We start from the raw sequence: 25,815 nt of genomic DNA on the forward strand, positions 1-25,815 counted from the left end.
TAGACAGTGGTGTTGGTAGTTTCACTGTTTCCCTCGTTTAGGCAGGGGTAGGCAGGGGTGGGAGGGGTGGGGGATTGCATAGCCAATGACATAGGACATGATGTATAGTTTTGCTAAAGACAGAATCTTGTGTAGTTAAGGATAGTCTGCATTGCAACAAGGACCCTTAATGTTGTTGAAATCCTGTGATTTGTTTCCAGTTCGTCAACCTAAAATGTCTTCTGCACCTGCTCTAAATTACTCAGGTATTACTGTCTGAATGCTGCTTCTTGTTCCCATCCACAATGCTGTACTGACATTACCTGTAGCTTAACAGTCACTTGTACAGTCACATTAACCCCACTTTGCCGTTCCTTTTCTCCTCATGGGACAATCTCTCGTGTTTCGTTTGCTTGTTTTACATATCTTAGATCCAATATAAGATACAGTCAATATTATTTCCCTTTCCTTCTGGCTTACAGTGTGTTATGACTGTTTGTTAGATTTATTTTCAGAGGTTGAAGAATAGATGCACTGTCATATTGGAAAGGTTGAGTTGTAGTGCCATCTACTGTTGAAACTGCCTGATTGTAGATAGAGGCTTGAGAGTGTGTTTATGGGTAATCATTTTTGTTGTATGCTTGAGTTAAACTTTTAATAACTGCCATGACTTGCATAATGTAGTATAGTTCTAGCTGTGGTTTATTTAATCCCATTGGTTAATGAATGAACTGCATGAATGAAGAACTTTTATTTTTAGCTCAGTGAGCCAACCCTTTCATTTCGGAGTGAACTGAAACCTATTGTCTGTCCATTCATTGTTAGAATACTTCCGTTCCAACACCTCAAGTGTCGGTGGGGCCGAGAAGAAAGGCCTGCTCGGATTCTTAAAGTTCAACAGAAGGAAATCAAAGGTAAGACGGCACAGTTCGCTTGTGTTCCAACAGAGTGACAATTAGCCCATTGGCTTGGCTAACTTAACACCATAATACCATCTAGAACATAGAGTGTGTGTCTGCAGCTGACTTCAAACTGTTGACTTACTACTAATGTATGTTCAAATGCAGGAAAAAGAAGAATATTTTTTTCTGTCTTAAATCTTCTACTTAAATAGCTACTGTTATTCTTGAGCTCAACATACAGTGCCTTGCGAAAGTATTCGGCCCCCTTGAACTTTGCGACCTTTTGCCACATTTCAGGCTTCAAACATAAAGATATAAAACTGTATTTTTTTGTGATGAATCAACAACAAGTGGGACACAATCATGAAGTGGAACGACATTTATTGGATATTTCAAACTTTTTTAACAAATCAAAAACTGAAAAATTGGGCGTGCAAAATTATTCAGCCCCTTTACTTTCAGTGCAGCAAACTCTCTCCAGAAGTTCAGTGAGGATCTCTGAATGATCCAATGTTGACCTAAATGACTAATGATGATAAATACAATCCACCTGTGTGTAATCAAGTCTCTGTATAAATGCACCTGCACTGTGATAGTCTCAGAGGTCCGTTAAAAGCGCAGAGAGCATCATGAAGAACAAGGAACACACCAGGCAGGTCCGAGATACTGTTGTGAAGAAGTTTAAAGCCGGATTTGGATACAAAAAGATTTCCCAAGCTTTAAATATCCCAAGGAGCACTGTGCAAGCGATAATATTGAAATGGAAGGAGTATCAGACCACTGCAAATCTACCAAGACCTGGCCGTCCCTCTAAACTTTCAGCTCATACAAGGAGAAGACTGATCAGAGATGCAGCCAAGAGGCCCATGATCACTCTGGATGAACTGCAGAGATCTACAGCTGAGGTGGGAGACTGTCCATAGGACAACAATCAGTCGTATATTGCACAAATCTGGCCTTTATGGAAGAGTGGCAAGAAGAAAGCCATTTCTTAAAGATATCCATAACAAGTGTTGTTTAAAGTTTGCCACAAGCCACCTGGGAGACACACCAAACATGTGGAAGAAGGTGCTCTGGTCAGATGAAACCAAAATTGAACTTTTTGGCAACTATGCAAAACGTTATGTTTGGCGTAAAAGCAACACAGCTGAACACACCATCCCCACTGTCAAACATGGTGGTGGCAGCATCATGGTTTGGGCCTGCTTTTCTTCAGCAGGGACATGGAAGATGGTTAAAATTGATGGGAAGATGGATGGAGCCAAATACAGGACCATTCTGGAAGAAAACCTGATGGAGTCTGCAAAAGACCTGAGACTGGGACGGAGATTTGTCTTCCAACAAGACAATGATCCAAAACATAAAGCAAAATCTACAATGGAATGGTTCAAAAATAAACATATCCAGGTGTTAGAATGGCCAAGTCAAAGTCCAGACCTGAATCCAATCGAGAATATGTGGAAAGAACTGAAAACTGCTGTTCACAAATGCTCTCCATCCAACCTCACTGAGCTCGAGCTGTTTTGCAAGGAGGAATGGGAAAACATTTCAGTCTCTCGATGTGCAAAACTGATAGACATACCCCAAGCGACTTACAGCTGTAATCGCAGCAAAAGGTGGCGCTACAAAGTATTAACTTAAGGGGGCTGAATAATTTTGCACGCCCAATTTTTCAGTTTTTGATTTGTTAAAAAAGTTTAAAATATCCAATAAATGTCGTTCCACTTCATGATTGTGTCCCACTTGTTGTTGATTCTTCACAAAAAAATACAGTTTTATATCTTTATGTTTGAAGCCTGAAATGTGGCAAAAGGTAGCAAAGTTCAAGGGGGCCGAATACTTTCGCATAATGAGTCTTGTAGATTTTACTGTCCCTGTGGAAAGGTTTTTTTAACCCTAGAGCTGTAGGAGTACTGCTATCATCTTTCAAATAACTGGAATAACTACATCTCATGCTTATATTGTAGTTGCATTCTGATGTCATGCATGTTAGCTGTACATTCCATTTCAGACTGAAGAACAGTCGCCTACTATGGACATGGATGGTCTTGATGATAATAATATTACTCAAAATACTGAAAAACACTACAATGTAAGTACTACTAACCCCATTGAAATGTCTGGGTGTGTTACTTGATATCTTGCATTATATTTTCTTTCAATACTCAAATCTCATTCAATAAGTGCAATCTCATTAATTTAGCAGAAAATAAATGCTCTTGAGTACTATTCTATTGTAGATTTTCCAAAACCCACCACCTTGCAACAGATAACGTTTTATGCCCCCCAAAAATTAGAGCACATGAGCTCAACTTTGGTTTTCTTTTCACTAGCGTTGCAAAATTCCCATAACTATCCCAGAATTCCCAGTTTTTCCAGAAATCTTGGTTGTACAATTCAAAGAATCAGGAGGGAATAAGCAGGAAATCCAGAACTCTCCAACAAGGATTTATGAAAAACCTAGGAATTTTGGGAAAGCTACCATTATTTTGCAACCCTACTTTTCAGCCTGTGCCTCCTCTCGATACAGCTGATTGTATGTTGTTCTGCTCATATACCACTAGAGGGCAGACTTGACAAGCTGCCCACGTCTTCTGATTCCCCTCAGTCAATTACAGTACCTTGACGGATTTAAAGTTTCTGTAGCAAGTCAACCTGAAGTAAATTAAAGCCTTGAATGATTTCTTATTATTTGATCAGCTTTACTCTGTGACATATATAATGTATTTAATAGTAAGTTTGTAAAACCATAGTAGTTACAGCAGTAGGGCCGGTTTCCTGGAAATATTTTCTACTCCATCGTGGAGTTCTTTGAATGTGGTGTGCATGTGTGCTAAAACATTATTATATTAGAGCAAACATTGAACAGGCTACCTGTTTGGAAGGTAATTTAATCAGTTTTATACAATTATAGTGGAATCTATTACCGGCATCCATCTGGGATACACCTCAACTCAATATGGGTATTTTATTGGATTTCCCATAAGAACTTGGTGGATCTCTCTTGCTCATTTGAGTCAAGCCCCAGGGCGCGCGCACACACACACACACACACACCCTGTAATCTTAGCGATTATGTTACATCATCATACTATACCTGGCAACATTTCTCTATCTGGATACCACTAATGGCCAAACAAATGGGAAGATATGTTGAGGACTGTTCATAACACAGACTGGAATAGAACAGTACATTGGACAAACTGATGAAGATATGTTGAGGACTGTTCATAACACAGACTGGAATAGAACAGTACATTGGACAAACTGATGAAGATATGTTAAGGACTGCTCATAACACAGACTGGAATAGAACAGTACATTGGACAAACTGATGAAGATATGTTAAGGACTGCTCATAACACAGACTGGAATAGAACAGTACATTGGACAAACTGATGAAGATATGTTAAGGACTGCTCATAACACAGACTGGAATAGAACAGTACATTGGACAAACTGATGAAGATATGTTAAGGACTGCTCATAACACAGACTGGAATAGAACAGTACATTGGACAAACTGATGAAGATATGTTGAGGACTGCTCATAACACAGACTGGAATAGAACAGTACATTGGACAAACTGATGAAGATATGTTAAGGACTGCTCATAACACAGACTGGAATAGAACAGTACATTGGACAAACTGATGAAGATATGTTAAGGACTGCTCATAACACAGACTGGAATAGAACAGTACATTGGACAAACTGATGAAGATATGTTAAGGACTGCTCATAACACAGACTGGAATAGAACAGTACATTGGACAAACTGATGAAGATATGTTAAGGACTGCTCATAACACAGACTGGAATAGAACAGTACATTGGACAAACTGATGAAGATATGTTAAGGACTGCTCATAACACAGACTGGAATAGAACAGTACATTGGACAAACTGATGAAGATATGTTAAGGACTGCTCATAACACAGACTGGAATAGAACAGTACATTGGACAAACTGATGAAGATATGTTAAGGACTGCTCATAACACAGACTGGAATAGAACAGTACATTGGACAAACTGATGAAGATATGTTAAGGACTGCTCATAACACAGACTGGAATAGAACAGTACATTGGACAAACTGATGAAGATATGTTAAGGACTGCTCATAACACAGACTGGAATAGAACAGTACATTGGACAAACTGATGAAGATATGTTAAGGACTGCTCATAACACAGACTGGAATAGAACAGTACATTGGACAAACTGATGAAGATATGTTAAGGACTGCTCATAACACAGACTGGAATAGAACAGTACATTGGACAAACTGATGAAGATATGTTGAGGACTGCTCATAACACAGACTGGAATAGAACAGTACATTGGACAAACTGATGAAGATATGTTAAGGACTGCTCATAACACAGACTGGAATAGAACAGTACATTGGACAAACTGATGAAGATATGTTAAGGACTGCTCATAACACAGACTGGAATAGAACAGTACATTGGACAAACTGATGAAGATATGTTAAGGACTGCTCATAACACAGACTGGAATAGAACAGTACATTGGACAAACTGATGAAGATATGTTAAGGACTGCTCATAACACAGACTGGAATAGAACAGTACATTGGACAAACTGATGAAGATATGTTAAGGACTGCTCATAACACAGACTGGAATAGAACAGTACATTGGACAAACTGATGAAGATATGTTAAGGACTGCTCATAACACAGACTGGAATAGAACAGTACATTGGACAAACTGATGAAGATATGTTAAGGACTGCTCATAACACAGACTGGAATAGAACAGTACATTGGACAAACTGATGAAGATATGTTAAGGACTGCTCATAACACAGACTGGAATAGAACAGTACATTGGGACAAACTGATGGGAAGATATGTTGAGGACTGTGTACATGGTGTATGATCTAAAGGAATGAAAACGATATTGCTTTGCTTTATGAGACACAGTTCTAGAGATGCTAAGGCATGCCAGAAATGATCCTGTCTGTTTTCCCAGAGTTATTTTTTGTTGTACAGAATGGTACTATTTCAGATCACATTTTGTCTTTGGAGAGGACAATAAGGGCGTGTTGCTGCCTCTAAATCATCATAGATGGCCATGTTCGGTTCTATCTGTCTCTAGTCTTGGCAGTGAGCACTCCACTTAAAATGCATTTCCACCTTGGATATGCATGAGTGATGGGCATTGTGGTTAGCTTTCAGATTGCCTCCAGCATGTAATTACAGATGTTCAGGTGAACTTTTCCCAAACTTTAATAACAAAGAAAGACCCAAGACCAGCTTTTTTGGCTCTGGTCTGTAACTGATTTAAGATTACATAACGTATGCTACGAATTCATGGCAATTCCCTGCATGGAACATTCCGTTCCAACAGCTGAGTACAACAACAGCACGGATCCCAATTGAAAGTTGCCATAGTCTCTCCCTAAATTTGGAATGTGTGTTTGTGTTGGTCTTTCATAATTGAACATGCAGTGGATGTACTGAGGGACTCTCCGAGAGCTGGGATATTAACAGTTTAGCCTCACTCCTCCCTCAAATACACAGGCATTGAGCAGGTTGCTCTACCAAGGAGAGGAGGTAACATGGAGATCCTACTACTACAAAGGGAGGCTTACTGGATATCCTATCTAAAAACATTGATCCCTAGTGGCCTGGATATTGACTTTAATCTCAGATCTTTCTTATGAACAAGTCTTCTAAATTGATATATTCTTTCTACAGCTTATTCCCCCTGTTGACGGTGCATACTATGCATTAAGGTTGAACCAAAAAATGACATGTAACAAATACAAATGAAATGGGAAACAATGAAATATGTGAAATTGAATTAAACAATGTATGTTGATGCTAACATTATGTGCAATATTCAATTATGTTGGCATATGATAACAATAGCCGAATATATTTAATATGCCATAAACTATTGTTTTTTTTTAACAGTTTCTCTCAATTCATTCTAATTAACTTATTCATTATGACACACCTCTCACTATTGTCATTGGTTGCACTACTTGCACTGTTTGTCAACATAACCAACCGGGTTCAAGTATTTATCCTGAAGAAGGCACAGTGATGCTGAAACGTTGGTGAATTACTGGGAGTTTATATATGGAGTGTGCGACTCTTTATTTTGATAGTTTATTTGCCGTTAGTCAGCACCTCCACACAAAACATTTTTTCTGGGTGTGTGCCAGCTCATGTTTTTTATTGGTCTTTCATAATTGAACATGCAGTGGATGTACTGAGGGACTCTCAGTGAGCTGGAATATTAACAATTTAGCCACACTCACTTTCATTTGAGAAGGTCTCCATGAACACATTAGCGCAGTGTGAAAAGTTCATCCGGGGAGGAGAGGGTTGGCCGCTGGCCAAGAATCACTCCCCAGTCCCTGCTGAAGGCTGTCTGATTTCTAAAAATGCATTTCAGGTTTTATCTCTGCCCTTTCTCTCTTGTGGCATGGGATCAATCGGCAGAAGATTGAGGCTTTGGATTTACTGTAATATTTGCATATACATACTGTACATGTAAAAAAGAAACATCCTTTCACTGTCAACTGCGTTTATTTTCAGCAAACTTAACATGTACATATTTGTATGAACATAAGATTCAACAACTGAGACATAAACTGAACAAGGTCCACAGACATGTGACTAACAGAAATGGAATAATGTGTCCCTGAACAAAGGGGGGGTCAAAATAAAAAGTAACCGTCAGTATCTGGTGTGGCCACCAGCTGTAGTAAGTACTGCAGTGCATCTCCTCCTAATGGACTGCACCAGATTTGCCAGTTCTTGCCGTGAGATGTTACCCCACTCTTCCACCAAGGCACCTGCAAGTTCCAGGACATTTCTGGGGTGAATGGCCCTAGCCCTCACCCTCCGATCCAACAGGTCCCAGACGTGCTCAATGGGATTGAGATCCGGGCTCTTCGCTGGCCATGGCAGAACACTGAGATTCCTTTCTTGCAGGAAATCACGCACAGAACGAGCAGTATGGCTGGTGGCATTGTCATGCTGGAGGGTCATGTCAGGATGAGCCTGCAGGAAGAGTACCACATGAGGAGGATGTCTTCCCTGTAACGCACAGTGTTGAGATTGCCTGCAATGACAAGCTCAGTCCGATGATGCTGTGACACACCGCCCCAGACCATGACGGACCCTCCACCTCCAAATCAATCCCGCTCCAGAGTACAGGCCTCGGTGTAACGCTCATTCCTTCGACGCTAAATGCGAATCTGACCATCGCACCTGGTGAGACAAAACCGCGACTTGTCAGTGATGAGCACTTTTTGCCAGTCCTGTCTGGTCCAGCTACGGTGGATTTGTGCCCATAGCCGACATTATTGCCAGTGATGTCTGGTGAGGACCTGCCTTACAACAGGTCTACAAGCCCTCAGTCTAGCCTCTATCAGCCTATTTCGGACAGTCTGAGCACTGATGGAGAGATTGTGTGCTTCTGGTGTAACTCGGACAATTGTTGTTGCCATCCTGTACCTGTCCTGCAGGTGTGATGCACCGATCTGCAGCCTTCATGCATCCTTGCAGCATGCTTAAGGCACTTTCACGCAGATGAGCAGGGACCCTGGGCTTCTTTCTTTTGGTGTTTTTCAGAGTCAGTAGTGTCCTAAGTTGTAGGATTTTCTATTAATTTATTTGCAAATTATGGTGGAAAATATGTATTTGGTCACCTACAAACAAGCAAGATTTCTGGCTCTCACAGACCTTCTTCTTTAAGAGGCTCCTCTGTCCTCCACTCGTTACCTGTATTAATGGCACCTGTTTGAACTTGTTATCATTATAAAAGACACCTGTCCACAACCTCAAACAGTCACACTCCAAACTCCACTATGGCCAAGACCAAAGAGCTGTCAAAGGACACCAGAAACAAAATTGTAGACCAGGCTGGGAAGACTGAATCTGCAATAGGTAAGCAGCTTGGTTTGAAGAAATCGACTGTGGGAGCAATTATTAGGAAATGGAAGACATACAAGACCACTGATAATCTCCCTCGATCTGGGGCTCCACGCAAGATCTCACCCTGTGGGGTCAAAATGATCACAAGAACGGTGAGCAAAAATCCCAGAACCACACGGGGGGACCTAGTGAATGACCTGCAGAGAGCTGGGACCAAAGTAACAAAGCCTACCATCAGCAAGGGCATTGAAGATGAAACGTGGCTTCGTAAGAAGCATTTCAAGGTCCTGGAGTGGCCTAGCCAGTCTCCAGATTTCCAGATCCCATAGAAAATCTTTGGAGGGAGTTGAAAGTCCGTGTTGCCCAGCAACAGCCCCAAAACATCACTGCTCTCGAGGAGATCTGCATGGAGGAATGGGCCAAAAACACAGCAACAGTGTGTGAAAACCTTGAAGACTTACAGAAAACATTTGACCTCTGTCATTGCCAACAAAGGGTATATAACAAAGTATTGAGAAACTTTTGTTTTTGACCAAATACTTATTTTCCACCATCTCATTTTGTCTGTCATAGTTGAAGTGTACCTATGATGAAAATTACAGGCCTCTCATCTTTTTAAGAGGGAGAACTTGCACAATTGGTGGCTGACTAAATACTTTTTTGCCCCACTGTATAGGCAGCAGCCAATAGAAGGGAATAGAGTAGTGCACTGTGTAAGGTATGCCATGTCATCTATCCTTGGTATGCAATTATGCCCATGTATAAATCATGTGGTTCTCTGTAGCTCAGTTGGTAGAGCATGGCGCTTGCTATGCCAGGAGAGTGGGTTTGATTCCTGGGACCAGCCATTCGTAAAATGTATGCAAGCATGACTGTAAGTCTCTTTTTTGGATAAAAACGTCTGCTAGATGTTATATTATTTTAGTCAGGAATATCTAGCAGGTGGGAGAGACTCGTGTTCTTGAGTAAGATAAGAGAAGATCAAAGTTAAACAGGATGTGGAGGTCATAAAGATGAACTTAGCTGGACTTAGTTGATCCAGGCTCTGTTCTTAGAGCGGGGCAGCAGTAAATCTACTGCAGGATTCCAAGACTCCAGCTAGGTTTTTTGTTACAAACGTCTTTTTCTCTTTGCTCTACATTACTATATAGTAGCTCGGTCTGCTTTTCCAAGCTTATACAATATGCAAGCAATTGGCAACTCACATCTCCCTCAAAGCCACACTGACTCTCCTTAGTAGACTAGACTAGTTTGATTGTGCTTGCGTGGTGTAATGGAACCAATGAAATAGTCCCAGAAGTTCAAACCATGCCCACCTGGCCCACCAGGCAGGCTCAATCAAATGCTAAAAAATATTTTTGAAAGAAAACAAATACTATTTATGCCCAGGTCTGAATACTTTTGAGTGCTTTTCTCTCCCTCCTGCACACTTTTCATTCATTCTCCCCACTGTGAGAAGTGCTTGGTTCACTGATTACCTCTAATGACTAGAACTTAATGTTTTAGTCATTTGAACTTTTTTTCATGACTACTTTGATCCTCTGCCCAGGAATTGTCTGAAATGCTGTGTCATTTTGACTTAATATGTTTTCCTTTCTTTAAACCTCCCCACCATCGTTTAAAGATGCATATCTTTGTTCCTAGTTGTGCTACAGTACAGAGACAGACGCTTAGGATGTTTCAGATAGCCTGGACCCAGATCTGTTTGTGCTGTCTTGCCAACTCCTTTTTATGATCACTTGGCACGACATTGACCATAGGAGTTGGGAAGGCAGTGCAAACAGATCTGGGACCAGGCTAAGCTTCAGATGCTTAGTAAAGCCTTTGATAATTCTTTGATCGTCCCCCATTGCTCAGCAGCATCCCTCCCAGACAGACAGAGGGTGTATTAGCGAGGCGAAGTAGCTACAGAATGGTAATAAAGCTGACTGCAGCTGTCACAACTGTCACAAAGCATCCTGATTCACAGGGATCTGAGTGCCTCCTCTTGCAGACAAGAGGAGACAGACCCAACACTAAGCTTTGCATTGGCTTAATTTACCACTGCAGTAACAGACCATGATGAAGATATGCTCATATTTTAGATTCAGTAATGAGCCCATGTTAATCGGAGTCTCAAATGGCGCCCTATTCTCTATATAGTGTTATGTGTCCTTGTCAAAAGTAGTGCACAACAGGGAATAGGGTGCCACTTGGGACACAGCGTTAGTGAATAAAGGGCATGACCCATGCTCACCCTTCAGGACTGGCCCTTGACATTTCCACTGTCCACCATATCAACCTGCGATTTTGGGTTTCTGAAACCATTTAGAATTACCTGACCTTTAAATGCCACTCAGTTCATATGTAGCTCTGTTCTTGTGTGTTTATAATTGTCTCTGTGTGTGTGTGAATGTGTCACATTATCTGTCTGTGTGTCATTATTGTCTGTGTGTCATTATTTTTCTGTTCTGCATTAACCCTTCTCTCTCCCTCCTCATCCAGGGCCTGTCCACAGTGTCCATCGTGCCCTGTGTGGACGCGCGGCCCAGCACCTTGGGCCAGTCCCAGTCCGTCATGAACATCTCCAGGATGTCCCCCAGGATAGAGATTAAGAAGAGGCGGGCCCCCCCGGCCCCCACACCCTGCCAGGGCTGCTACACACTGGAGGCCTACCAGGTGAGAGGGCAACACACACACACACACACACACACACACACACACACACACTTCAGGTCATGGTGACCTTAGTTTAGATCAACTATTGCAACATTGGATAAACATTTCCTCTAATCTCCTTGTGCTGTTTGTGGATCTAATATCAATAGTAGTAGTGTTCTTTCTCTTCTCGTGGTGTTGTTGTGGGAAATGTTGTTTTTTCACCATGTTATGTTGGCTCTAAAGGTTCTCTCCTCCTGTTGGAGAGAATGGGGTTTGTCTGGAACTGTGTGTTGTGGTCATAGTGACCGTTACTAACAGGAACACACTGGTTAATCTGTGAAATGGATTACATCCTAAATGCCATCCTATTCCCTATATAGTGTACTACTTTTGACCAGGGTCTACAGTGCTCTGGTTAAAACTAGTGCACTATGTAGGGAATAGGGTGCCATTTGGACACATACTCCTGTAGAGAAGCACAAGGTGTCCACACAGTATTCTGTGTACTACTCACGCTGTTCTTCCAAACAGGATTTAATTTGGGTTTATGTTGTCGTGGCTCCAAGTTTATTTTTTCTCTCGCCTGTCTTATTATACCCTTTTATAGCAACAATTGATAGCCTTTCAGACAATTAAATAAAGTGCCAGATCAGAAGTGTTCAATAAAAGGAGCTGATTGATGTGCTGTTGTGGGGGTTTTATTCAGTTTTTTTATGGTAGGGTGCTAGATGTGTTTTTCTTTTTACTAAACGTCTTGGTAAATCATGGTAGAGTGGTCTGCGAGCAGGCAGCCAGGTTGCACTCAGGCAGCTCGAGATGATTTGATTGACAAGTAAAATGCCTGTTCAGTGGTGCATTGAAGCTATCTCGAGAGAGGGTTTCGTGTCGGCATTTAAAAAGCCCTAGTGTACACTAACAGACAAACAAACGCTGTAGCCGAGGTGCTTTCAAGGCGCCACATTCCATATGTCTGAAAAGGGTATTAGACACTGTTCAGAAACACCACACTAATGACGTCTTTATCAGTCCGTTCACCCAGAGATAAGCAACACTTGCTGTCCTGTGACTCGCTAGCACGGATGAGACAAAGTATTGTGTTTGGAAGATGGCTGGCTGCTTGTTGAGACACATGGCACATGGGCCTGATGTAACCTTTTGTGAGGGTTAGACAAGGACAGAGAGATCAGATGAGGACGGAGTGCCTGAGGGATGGGATGGCTGCTCCTAGGTCTCCTTTCCATGAGCCTGAGCTACTGGTAGGATGGCTATTGCTGTAGTGATGACAATCTGTTCCCCTGGGGTATGACTACACTCTGCATAGCAAAATGTGCTACAGTATATAGAACCTAAAAGGGTTCTTTGGCTGTACCCATAGGAGAACCTTTCGAATAACCCTTTTTGGTTCCAGGTAGAATCCTTTTGTTTCCAAAAAGGGTTCTCTCAGGTCAAATTCTTATGGAATCCTTTTGGAACCCTTTTTTCTAAGAATGTTAAACTGGGAATTACCAGGGACCTCACGATTATATTATCACGATGCTTAAGTGCCAATACGATAAGTATTGCAATTCTATTGATTTTATATGTATTGCAATTCAATACTGTGATTTTATTGCGATTTGATGTTCCAAACATATTGCTCACCATACTGTATGTCTGCTGCAGAGGGACAAGTAGAGAGACATGAGAAAACAAGTGTTGATCAGTCATGGAAATAAAGGTGCTGAAAACAAATTGGCTCCCAATTTAAAAAGAAGATGGAGAACAAGTTATGAAGGAAAAATACTGGAGTTTTGGTGCAGGTACAGCCAACTAGTGCACAAATAATATTGCGATATTGTCAAAAACTATATATCGTCAAAAATAACATCCTGATAACTGTATCGATTTATTTTCCCCATCACTAGTTATGACCCTCTATTGATCTCAATACAGTATCAATTTACAACCAATAGTCAAGCCCAAGACCTTCAATCAAATAGCCAACTGGGTTTATCTGGGATCAAGACAAAAAAGAGTGCATCCCAAATTGCACCCTATTCCCTTTTATAGTGCACTTCAAAGGGAATATGGTGCCATTTGGTATGCATACAACATATTGTGCTGAAGGAGTGTTTTAAGCTTTTATTAGACAAATAGCTGATATTATGATTTGGACAGGAGTAGGCTAACATTCTGACGAAACAGCACGTGCGCGCGTGTGTCCGCGTGCGACATTGCACTCATGTTGATTTTGTCCACCCACACTAGACACGATCAGGACACACAGGTTGAAATATCAAAACGAACTCTGAACCAACTATATTAATTTGGGGACAGGTCGAAAAGCATTAAACATTGATGCCAATTTAGCTAGCTAGCTTGCTGTTGCTAGCTAATTTGTCCTGGGATATAAATATTGGGTTGTTATTTTACTTGAAATACACAAGGTCCTCTACTCTGACAATTAATCCACAGATAAAAGGGTAAAAGTTTGTTTCTAGTAATCTCTCCTCCTTCAGGCTTCTTCTTCTTCTTTGGACTTTATATGGAGGTTGGCAACCAACTTTAACACTACCGACTGGACTGGAGTGTGGACCTCAGTTCATCTTTTAATCACCCACATGGGTATATGCTCCTAAAAACCAATGAGGAGATGGGAGAGGTGGGACTTGCAGCATGTCACGCGTCACAAATAGAACCAAGTTTTATTTTAGCGCCTGACTACACAGACACTCGCGAACTGTATGGCTGCAATGATTGCAGTGCTCACGCAAGCAACTGGAGTGGTGTGGTCAGCATGTGAGAGGTGATGTAAAGAATGCCTTTTGTGACATGGCCTAGCCTGTCATCCTGAGCTTTCTGCTTCAGTGTTCGGTAATAGGTTTTACACAGGCAAACACACTTGTGTAAGCCTGTTCGGCATGCTGGGAAGGTAAAATCAGGCTTATGCAACAGGAACTCTCTAGTGACAGACAAACTGTTAACATAAACACCAGATTTGGTTCTGAGATTGCAGCAGTGAATGAGGTGTGTTTTGGTGGCACAACATCAAATATGTATAAGTGGGGTGTCGTGTTTCCAGAGGCAGATAGGCGTGAAATCAGCTTGACAGGCTCTTTATGCCAATGTTACTGTACATAGTCAGAGCAGAGGACAGGTGAGGTTGAGGGTTCAACAAACAAAAGTTTGCTGTACATTTTTTTTGAATCATTTCAACAAATATCTCTTGAGATGAGATGGCATTAACTCAGAAGACCACTGAAAGGGAAGGGGGTTAGGTAGGTTAGGTTAGAATAGTGATTGGTGACTTGGAGCCTACTGTAGGAACACAGTGTTGTACATGATCATTATAGTACACGCTCGATGCATTTTGTAATAGACATTGAGTAATATGTCTTTTATGGTTCCATTTTTGGGGGGTTCAATCTGCTCACTCCAGGGTAGGGTTGTACAATTACAGTAACTTTCCCAAAATTGCCAGGTTTTCCAGAAATCCTAGTTGGAGAATTCCAGATTGCTTGCTCCTTTTTTTCCCCCTGATGCTGGGAATCTTCCAACTATGATTTCTGGAAAATCTGGGAATCTTGGGAAAGTTACCAGAATTTTCCAATCCTACTCTAAGGAGTGTTATTCTTCTCTGAATCTCAGTAGTTGACCTGCTCTATTCTCAAGTATTTAAATCAACGGGACACAAGTCATGGAGCCTAGTGAATATCCTCTGTTTTTCTCTACAGCATGGCTCCTAGTGATGTTGATGTATCGACTCCTGGCTCTGCTTTCAGGGGGGACCTGCCAAGCAGTACAGTCTGAGGCAGCATCCCTATTGGTCCTGGTCAAAAGTAGTGCACTATATAAGTAATATGGTACCATTTGGGACATAGCCTCAGACTCCATCCCATCAGGGGGATAGCTGGCAGCACAGGCGAAGTGTGATTGATTGAGATGGCTAGCATTACCTGCATAAACTATTCCTTAGGGAGATGTCATAATCTGAACCAAGAGGGGTTTAGTCTTTCATATCAATCCGTCATTGGCCCTTTGTACTGCAGCGCTATTAATCCACTTTAATGTAGCCTACCGTTTTAATCTGTTTTAGCAAGATACAAGTCGTCTGTTTACAATCTTGCGTGGTTTGGATATTTCTACATTGGGCTGATGATACCATTCTCAATAATGGTTGTGGACCCTTTCTAAAAATAAAATAAAGAAAGAAACTTGAATTCGTGGGAAACCTCAGTTTTGATCAGTAGTGTTTTTTTAAATGTTCCACATTCTGTAAGGTCACACATGATGCCTTTAAGAGGAAGCTTGTGATCTGAGTCATATGTTTGCAATCCCTCAGTTAGGCCTACATGATTGTTATGCAAGTAAACCATGTGGCTGCAGAACACTTTGAGTTAGAGTGAGAATGGTTGGTGTGGAAGCCTTAACTTACTCAACGCCTCTCTGAATTGGACTATTCAAGGGGCCTGCCTTGGTTTTTCAGCCCATCTGCTGACAAGACCTCCATTTCCTTTAATCAACACCCTCTGTAAATGAAATTCTATCACTTAAGGCCATGCAGGTTATTTTAGGTTGTCTTGTTTCACTTCATGCAAACTTGCTAGTTTATGTATGAGTGATTAGGCAACACTGTGGATGTTTCAGTGTGACAGGCTCTGCTGTGGAACAGTGTGATTCAAATAAGTTGGAAACGGAAGCATGGGCAGCTCTAATAGTTTTGAGTGCAGGTTTAGTGTGTATCCCAAATGGCACCCCATTCCCTATATAGTACACTACTTTTGACCAGAGCCCTAGTCAAAAGTAGGGCACTATATAGGGTAGTGTTTCCCAACCCTGATCCTCAAGTACCTCCAACAGTACACATTTTTATTGTATCCCTGGACAAGCACACTGGATTCAACTTGTCAAATAATCATCAAGACCTCAATGAGTTGAATGAGCTGTGTTTGTCCAGGGCTACAATGAAAAAGTGGTCTGTTGGGGGTACTCAAGGTCCAGGGTTTGGAAACACTGATATGGGGTACCATTTGGGAGTCTCTCTCTATCATGCTCCTTTCCTCTTTCCTAAGGAAGAAAATGTTGTGTTCTCAGGAACAAAGGAAGAGGCCCCTAATGCCAAAACAAACAGCCCACTGGAACTGTGTAGTCTACCATCTCTCTGTGTGTGTGTGTGTGTAAATCTAATGAAAGTAGTGGTGGCGTCTTCTCACAGAAATGTTGTGGGGAATGTTGTTTTTTCACCATGTTATGTTGGCTCTAATGGGCTTCTCTCCTCCTGTTGGAGATAATGGGGCTTGTTTGGAGCTGTGTTTTGTGTTTATGTTCACATTTTAAATCATTATTATTTCCAAATCACAGTCAAGTTTTTGAAAGAATTGTTTTGTACCTCAAAGAATGACAAAAAACCTAGGCCTTGTTGTGGTTTTATGTTAGAATGTAATCTTAACCTTAGCAGACAAAGTAATATCCAGCACTGATAAAGATTATATAATGGACCTATTTTCACTACAGTTGACACAGAGTAGTCCACACTTCATCTACATTGGTTCTCTATTTGAAGTGGACTAATGCCATGAGCACTGATATACTTTTACTTTGGTGTGTGTGTGTGTGTGTGTGTGTGTGTGTGTGTGTGTGTGTGTGTGTGTGTGTGTGTGGTCTGACCATAAAGAGCCTGTAAATTCACTGTGCCAGCTCTGGAGCGGTGTGCTGTGTTGAGTAATTAAAAAGCTGGAGCTTTGGCAGCCAGGGGACTGAGCCTGCATCCCCAATAAGCACCCTATTCACGTAATAGTGCACTACTTTTGACCAGGGCCCATAGAGCTCTAGTCTAACGTAGTGCACTATGGGTCCCTTTTGTGACATAGACCAAATCAACCATTAAGGAGTGAGCTAGCATTCCTGCAGGATTAGGTGGTAGAAAAGCTATAGAAATATTTGACTGAATGATAGCATTGAGTGGCAGCCCATCAGTGTATAGTAAATGTGATTTGATGCAGTCTGTGATATAGGGTTAGTAGAGCGCTGCAGGGTTGTGCAAGTGGTAGGTAGGCAAGTCTGACTGGGTGAGAGAGTGCACAGCAGTTTGGGCATGGCTCATGGAAAATCACCTCCTCGAGAAATCACCTCCACCACCTTGAAATTGTGATGAAAGTAGCAACAAGCCATAACAAATGATTTGTCAAACTTTTTTATTTTTATTGCTTGAATGTGGTTGAAGTAAGTCAGAATGTCCTTGTTTTATTTTTATACTCTAAGAAAATGCTTGTGGTGTTTCTCTGGGATTGAGTCATTGTGGTTGGAACGCTGTGTTACTTACTGCCGGCCACCTTGCACTTCTTTAGAGGTTGAGTTGCGTAAACTCCCTGAACTGTGTATGCACCTCCACCAACTCCACCATCACACCACCGTTCATACTTGTCGGTCTCTGGCATACCATAGCATGTGGGGCAAAGTTGAAGCAGTAACGGAGGACTGACTGGTATATGAAGATGTGTGTGCGCACGTGTGTGACTGATTGGCTGCTCTTCAGAGTGAAAGACAATACTGTGCAGCCCAGTGCAGCAGAACGAAGCGACAGCGTCCTCTCAGACTAATCATGCTATTCTCTATGAATGCTCCATACTACTGTTGTACTGGAGTGTAAACATACCAGGGGAATTGATTGTGTTGCTCTGCTATGGATTACTGTTTAAAGTGACTGAGTGGCGCACTTTGGGATTTAGAGGAGCCAACTTAAGTCTGGGGAACATGTACATAAGATTGGCCAAACGGAGACCAAAGCTTCCCTTGCTTAGTATATTTAATAACCCTGCATAGCAATGGTTTAGCTCCCGTCTAAATCTGATATATATGTTGGAAGCATAACGACAGCAATATAAACCATTTGCACACACACTTTAGAGAGTGGTGAATATTTCTCATTGGACCATACATTTACTGCATAGTTTTGAGACAGTGAGTTGTGTCAGGTCAACTTTGTGGATCTAATGGAGCATGTAAGATGAGGAAGCATGGGGAGTTAGTCTGTCAGTGGTAGAGGGAATAGTAATACCAGGGTAATGGCTGTCTGTCTCTGCCATGAAGATAGAGGGCTCTGGATGACTACTTTAAAATGGAGATAGCCCTCAATGGGGCTAGCCATGCTGTCACACAGGATGCCATTTGCAAGGATAGAACGTGTGCTGTCTTTCCATATCTATGGTCTCTGTACTGGAGGCCTGGGTCATTGAGTTCATAGACAGCTCACCAGTTGACATGCGGAGAGACGACAGTAGTGGAACAGACAGTTTGTAGCAGGGGGGAAAATTTGTTGAAGATAGGAAGCGTTGACCCATTTTAATACATTGTCTTCACATTTGAGATAAATGGTTTTCTTCACCTTTGTATCAGATTTGCACACACACAAATAGAGTTGAGGCTGAGGCAAATATATGGTCATTTGTTTCTTCACAAACTTGATCGGTGCTGTCACATACATTAAATATTTAGACATCAAAGTTGACCCTTGCGTAGATGATATGTGCAACCATAGAAAAGGTGAGGAACGCCTTTGTGAAGAGGTTTATGCACTTCCAACCCCAACTCACGCGACACCTTTTTGTTCAATGTAAGGCTTTAGGTCACACACATTACGGTCAAATAGGATTCCCATGCGAAGGTTTGAAGTACCCGCCAAACACAGTTGGAAGTGTTTTTATGTCCATGCCTTCAGAATCAGAGGACATGTTGAGGTTAAAGGGATTACACATTGTTTTGTTGTATAAGGAAGCAATAATATCCCTTTCAGTAGGAGCACACTAAGCAATGGGGCTGCCCATGCTGTGCTGTCTTTCCATATCGATGGTCTCTGTGCTGGAGACCTGGGTCATTGAGTTCATAAACAGCTGACCGGTTGACATGCAGACAGATGATAGTAGTAGTACAGACAGTTTGTAGCAGGGGGGAAATTAGTCGAAGATATAAGGAAGTGTTGACCCATTTTAATTAGGGCTGGGAATTGCCAGGGACCTCATGATACAATATTATCACGACACGTAGGTGCCGATACAATATGTATTGCAATTCTCACTGTGGTGGCAGAATTTTCCACAACATCACCATTCTATAGTATTGCAATTTGATATTGCGATTTAAATGTTCCAAACATATTGCTCACTATATGCTGCAGAGAGACAAGAGCATGAGAATGAGTTTTGATCAGTCATGGAAATAAAATGGCTGAAAACATGTTGTCTCACTATTTAAAAAGACGATGGAGAACAAGTTATAGGATGAAAAATACCGGAGTTTTGGCACAGGTACATCCGACTAGCGCAAGCTAACGCTACCTAGCAAAAAAACAATTCTAATATACACGAATCACCTTGACATTCAAAAGTTTGAGGTCACTTATACCATTTCTTGTTTTTGAAAGAAAATAAAATTCTGTCCATTTTTTAAATATCAAATTGCTTAGAAATACAGTGAAAACATTGTTAATGCTGTAAATGACTATTGTAGCTGTTTTAATGGAATATCTACGTAGGCGTACAGAGGCCCAACCATCACCCCTGTGTTCCAATGGCACGTGTTAGCTAATCCAAGTGTATCATTTTAAAAGGCCAATTGATCATTAGAAAAACATTTTGCAATTGTTAGCACAGCTGAAAACTGTTGTTCTGATTAAAAAAGCAAACTGGCCTTCTTTAGTCTAGTTGAGTATCTGGAACATCAGCATTTGTGGGTTCGATTACAGGCTCAAAATGGCCAGAAACAAATAACTTTCTTCTGAAACTCGTCAGTCTATTCTTGTTCTGAGAAATGAAGGCTATTCCATGCGAGAAATTGCCAAGAAACTGAAGAACTCGTACAACGCTGTGTACTACTCCCTTCACAGAACAGCGCAAACTGTCTCTAACCAGAATAGAATGAGGAGTGGGAGGCCCCGGTGCACAACTGAGCAAGAGGACAAGTACATTAGTGTCTAGTTTGAGAAACAGACGCCTCACAAGTCCTCAACTGGCAGCTTCATGAAATAGTACCCGCAAAACACCAGTCTCAATATCAACAGTGAAGTGGCGACTCCAGGATGCTGGCCTTCTTAACGTCCGACTTCAACTGTGTATATATAGTGCCTTTTTCACATTTTGTTGTGTTACAAAGTGAGATTAAAATGTATTTGTCATTTTTTGGTCAATGATCTACACAAAATACTCTAATGTCAAAGTGTGAGAAATTTTAACAATTAGAACAGTTAAAACAAATATGAAGAATAAAACACTAATATACTGTATCTTGATTTGATAAGTATTCAACCCGCTGATTCAATATACTGTATGTTAGAATCACCTTTGGCAGCAGTTACAGCTGTGAGTCTTTCTGGGTAAGTCTCTAAGAGCTTTCCACACCTGGATTGTGCAACATTTGCCCATTTATTATCTTCAAAAGTCTTCAACCTCTTTCAAATTGGTCATTGCTAGACGACCATTTTCAGGTCTTGCCATAGATTTTCAAGCAGACTTAAGTCAAAACTGTAACTCGGCCACTCAGGAACATTCACTGTCTTCTTGGTAAGCAACTCCAGTGTAGATTTTGCCTTGTTTTAGGTTATTGTCCTGCTTAAAAGTTGAATTAATCTCTGTGTCTGGTGGTTGCAGACTGAACCAGCTTTTCCTCTTGGATTTTGCAGGGATGTCCTTGTCCCATCGCGCACTAGTGACTCCTATGGCGGGCCGGACAGGATGCAAGTTTTGAAATATTTTTATTCTCTACAGGCTTCCTTCTTTTCACTTTGTCAATTAGATTAGTACTGTGGAGTAACTTTCCATCCTCAGTTTTCTCCTATCACAACTATTTTGAGATGAGGCTAATGCGCCCAAACTCACGCAACACCTTTTTTGATCAATGTGAAGCTTTAGGTCACATAAAACATTAAGGTCAAATAGGATTCATGGGCATCGAAGAAAACAGCAGGTAAAAAAACCTATGGGTCATGTTCGATTCTGATCTAAATATCGAATCACACATTAAGAATGTGACCAAAATAGCTTTTTACCACCTGAGGAACATTGCCAAGTTGCGGCTGTTTCGATCTCAGGATGATACAGAGAGACTCATCCATACTTTTGTTACAAGCAGGCTTGACTACTGCTATACTCTCCTGTCTGGTCTATGCTCTCCTGTCTGGTCTACCCAAGAAAGTCACTGGTCAACTGCAAAACAAACAGAATCCTGCAACATGGGTACTGCCCAAGACCAGACGGAGAGCCCACATTACACCGGTTTTAAAGTCAATGCCCTGGCTGCTACTGCACTTCTATTGGTTTTTAAATCAATCCACGATTGTGCACCCCAATACATGTCAGACATGCTTTTAAGTAATGTACCCAGTAGGTCCCTCAGGTCCTCTCGCACTGGCCTTTTTAACTATTCCAAAGTCTAGGACCAAGATGCATGGAGAGGTAGCCTTTAGTTACTATGCCCCCAGCCTCTGGAATAGCCTGATAGAGAACATGAGATGGGCCGAAACTGGGGACATATTTAAGAGATCTTAAAACACACCTTGAAACACACCTTGAAACACACGTTTTCCTTAGGCTGCTTTTTTAGTGTTTCAGTTTGTTGTTCTTATGTTTTGTTGTCGTTTTATTTGTTTTTTATTTGAGTTTTCCTGTGAAGCGCCCTGCATTGCATTACTGTCTGAAATGTGCTATATAAATAAAGCTTGATTTGAAGTGGCCACCAAACACATTGTGTTTTTATCTCCATGCCTCCAGGATCAGAGGACATGCTGAGATTAAATGGGTCATACATTGTTTTGTTGTATAAGGAAGCAATAATACCCCTTTCAGTAACAGCAAACAAATAAACACTGAACACTTAGATATTTTGACTGATAGTCTGACTGACAGGCAAAGTTCCATAATCCATACAATTCATTTAATCTTTAAAAGGTATTAATAACTTAAAGCTACAATATGTAACTTTTTGACGATTTGACCAAATTCACATGGAAATGTTAGTTATGTCATTCTCAATGAAAGCAAGTCTAACAAGCAGTTGATCTGTTCTATGTGCTCTATTTCTATGATTCCCATTCTTAAGTTATGTTTTTGCGTCTTTTATTTTTGGTTTTGTACACCTGCTTCAACTGCTGTAAATACAGTATTTTTGGTTATAGAAAATATATTTCACAACGGCTTAGATGGTACAATGACTTTCTACACAATGATTGCTTGTTTTGTAACAGTTTTGAATTTTAGCAACCAGGAAATGGAGACGTGGTTTCTGTGTACTGCACCTTTTTAATAATGATAATGAGCAGTGATGATGTCCAAGAATAAATGGTTTATAGGGTATATTGTCACGGCTAGGGGGAGTTATTAAGCCCGAGACTCATTACTCTCTCTCTCTCCCTCTCTCTCAGGTGGCTCCTGACTCAGAGAGTACACTGAGGAAGAGGAAGGCCCCGGCACCCCCTCCTACTCCTACTACCTCTGTTACCCCAGCTCCTAGCACCCCAGCACCTTTCATCTCTGCCCAGATGGCCCCCTCTCCCTCCCCAGCCCCCAGCTCTCCTACCCCCAGCCTGCCTGCGGAGGAGGACTCTGGCTCTGAGCTGAGCAATGGGTCTGTCTACAGCAGTAGCAGTAGTGGGGTCGCCGCCGGCACCTCTGTCGCTGACACCTCAATGGCCGACTCTGACTCCGCCTCCAGCAGGGCTGATGTGTCCAAGCCCGGCCCTGATTCCACCCCCAGCAGCAGTGCTGCCATGGCTGACTCCTCCCGAGACACCGCCCCCAGCAAGGTTGTCACCGGCCCCAGGAGCAAGACTATGATCAATGTCGCCTCTTACGCCGCCCCTACCAGCAAAGTTGAAAAGGTTGACTCAACCCCCAGCAGCAACGCTGACAAGGCCAAGCCCACCCCCTACTTGTCCCGCAGTACCACACCAGAGGAGACCAGAGGAGAATCTGCTCTTGGCCTGAAACTAGACGAGACGGAGAACAACCGACACAGCGCCATGGGTCAGTATCATCAGTACACATATAGTCAATGTAAAGAGGCCGATTTGAGTTTTCTCTCCCGTCAACCCGCAGGCTGTTCCAGTCAGTGTTATAGCAGTCATATAGCAGTGTAACAACCCTTGCCTAGGTAGGTTCCTTAATGATCTCCTCCAACTGGTTTTACCCAATTGGAGAACACCCGCAAGGATTGTTGCACTACTACCGCTTTTCACTATAACAGGTTCCCCTCAACCTGAACTGAGTTGCTGGTGGTAGACATGATACCTGTACAGACATTTAGCCAGTAGAGACCCAAGGCAGCATAAACAAAATAACCCCCACGTCACAGGACAGGAGTTGGCCGGGATTGCAGCGCTGCAGATTTGATTGCCTTATGTTTTGTACAATCTGTCCTCAGTAAACCAGGTGAAATAGCATTGCTATTAGCCTCACTATTCCTATTGATGCACTGTAGTGTAGAATTATTATTTTCTACATTTTGTAGAATTTGACATTATTTTCATCCTAAAATAATCACTGTACTACCTAATCTAACAAGGGAACAAAATGCACAAGACTAGAGTTATATCGATTTGTCTTTTCTTGAAGCGGGTTGAAGCGGACAATATTTATTTAGCTTGGCGAGGATGAGAGGTTGAGGGATGAAGTGTTTAGTGCAGTGGACGCACTTAAAGCAGACTGCTCTGAGGAGTTGATTTATAGACCTGGGTGTGTCTCCCTCCCCTCTGCTATTCCCAAGACACTGTGCAGAACAAATATACTTCTGCTGGGAAGACCCTGTCAGACCCACAGACCTACAGTGGCTTGTAAAAGTATTCACCCCCTTGGCATTTTTCCTATTTTGTTGCCTTACAACCTGGAATTAAAATCGCAGCAATTACAGCTGCAAGTCTCTTGGGATATGTCTCTATAAGCTTGGCACATCTAGCCACTGCGATTTTTCTCCATTATTCAAGGCAAAACTGCTCCAGCTCCTTCAAGTTGGATGGGTTCCGCTGATATGCAGCAATCTTTAAGTCATACCACAGATTCTCAATTGGATTGAGGTCTGAGCTTTGACTAGGCCATTCCAAGACATTTAAATGTTTCCCCTTAAACCACTTGAGTGCTGCTTTAACAGTATACTTAGGGTCATTGTCCTGCTGGAAGGTGAACACCAAACATGTTTGCTTATTGTTTTCTTTAAGCAATGTTTTTTTTCTGGACACTCTTCCATTAAAGTCCAGCTCTGTGGAGTGTACGGCTTAAAGGGGTCCTATGGACAGATACTCTAATCTCCGCTGTGGAGCTTTGCAGCTCCTTCAGGGTTATCTTTGGTCTCTTTGTTGCCTCTCTGATTAATGCCCTCCTTGCCTGGTCTGTGAGTTTTGGTGGGCAGCCCTCTCTTGGCAGGTTTGTTGTGGTGCCATATTCTTTCCATTTTTTAATAATGGATTTAACGGTGCTCCGTGGGATGTTCAAACATTCTGATATTTTTTTATAACCCATCCCTGATCTGTACTTCTCCACAACTTTGTCCCTGACCTGTTTGGAGAGCTCCTTGGTCTTCATGGTGCCTCTTGCTTGGTGGTGCCCCCTGCTTAGTGGTGTTGCAGCCTCTGGGGCCTTTCAGAACAGGTGCAAATATACTGAGATCCTGTGACCGATCATGTGACACTTAGATTGCACACAGGTGGACTTTATTTAACTAATTATATGACTTTTTTTAAAGGTAGTTGGTTGCACCAGATCTTATTTAGAGGCTTCATAGCAAAGGGGGTGAATACATATGCACAAACCACTTCTCATTTTTTCATTTTCTTAAAAATAAAAAATTTGAAACAAGTTTTTTTTTTTTTTTTTTCACTTCAGCAATTTGGACTATTTTGTATGTCCATTACATGAATTCCAAATAAAAATCAATTTAAATTACAGGTTGTAATGCAACAAAATGGGGACAACGCCAAGGGGGATGAATTATTTTGCAAGGCACTGTATCTAATAGACTTCTGCTGTGAAGACCCTGTCAGAACCACAGACCCATCTGTTGCTCACAAGGCAGAACAACTAGACTTCCCCAAAACACAAGAAAACAAATCATTATGTTCTGATCTGGAGTTGTATATTTGTGATTGTACATCACCGGTTGTACAGTCTGTAAAATAAATAGATGACATGCATCAATTAGGGATGATGTACTACAGGGATTTTAGATGTTTCCCCTTATTTAACCCCTGTGGGCTAAAGATAATCGTTGTTTATGTTCTAGAATGTATGTGAGCGCAGTTGTTTCCTGCCTCTCCAGCTGTGTGAAGAGAGAGAACCTTTATTGGCTCTGTTAGCAGGAGTAGTGCAACCCAGACATTTCTCTCCTCTCTCACATGGCACACTGCTCCTCTGT

At 41.7% G+C, this 25,815-nt stretch overlaps 1 protein-coding gene across 13 annotated transcripts in view; it reads left to right on the plus strand.

The window, feature by feature from the left end:
• LOC110485894 (protein cordon-bleu) overlaps positions 1-25,815 on the plus strand; it is a 60,778-nt gene that overhangs the window by 20,859 nt on the left and 14,104 nt on the right. For 4 of the 13 annotated variants that reach the window (XM_036944436.2, XM_036944441.2, XM_090195357.1 and 1 more), the window contains 5 exons: positions 201-245; positions 805-893; positions 2,893-2,973; positions 11,290-11,463; positions 22,835-23,435. In XM_036944436.2, the coding sequence (XP_036800331.2) occupies positions 201-245; positions 805-893; positions 2,893-2,973; positions 11,290-11,463; positions 22,835-23,435 (990 nt within the window). The remainder of the gene's footprint in view (positions 1-200; positions 246-804; positions 894-2,892; positions 2,974-11,289; positions 11,464-22,834; positions 23,436-25,815) is intronic. The other 9 variants (XM_036944443.2, XM_090195319.1, XM_090195328.1 and 6 more) reach the window with 3 other exon arrangements.

Source organism: Oncorhynchus mykiss, chromosome 2 (assembly GCF_057628025.1).
Source record: "Oncorhynchus mykiss isolate SJ-2025 chromosome 2, ASM5762802v1, whole genome shotgun sequence".
NCBI classification, from domain to species: Eukaryota; Metazoa; Chordata; class Actinopteri; order Salmoniformes; family Salmonidae; genus Oncorhynchus; species Oncorhynchus mykiss.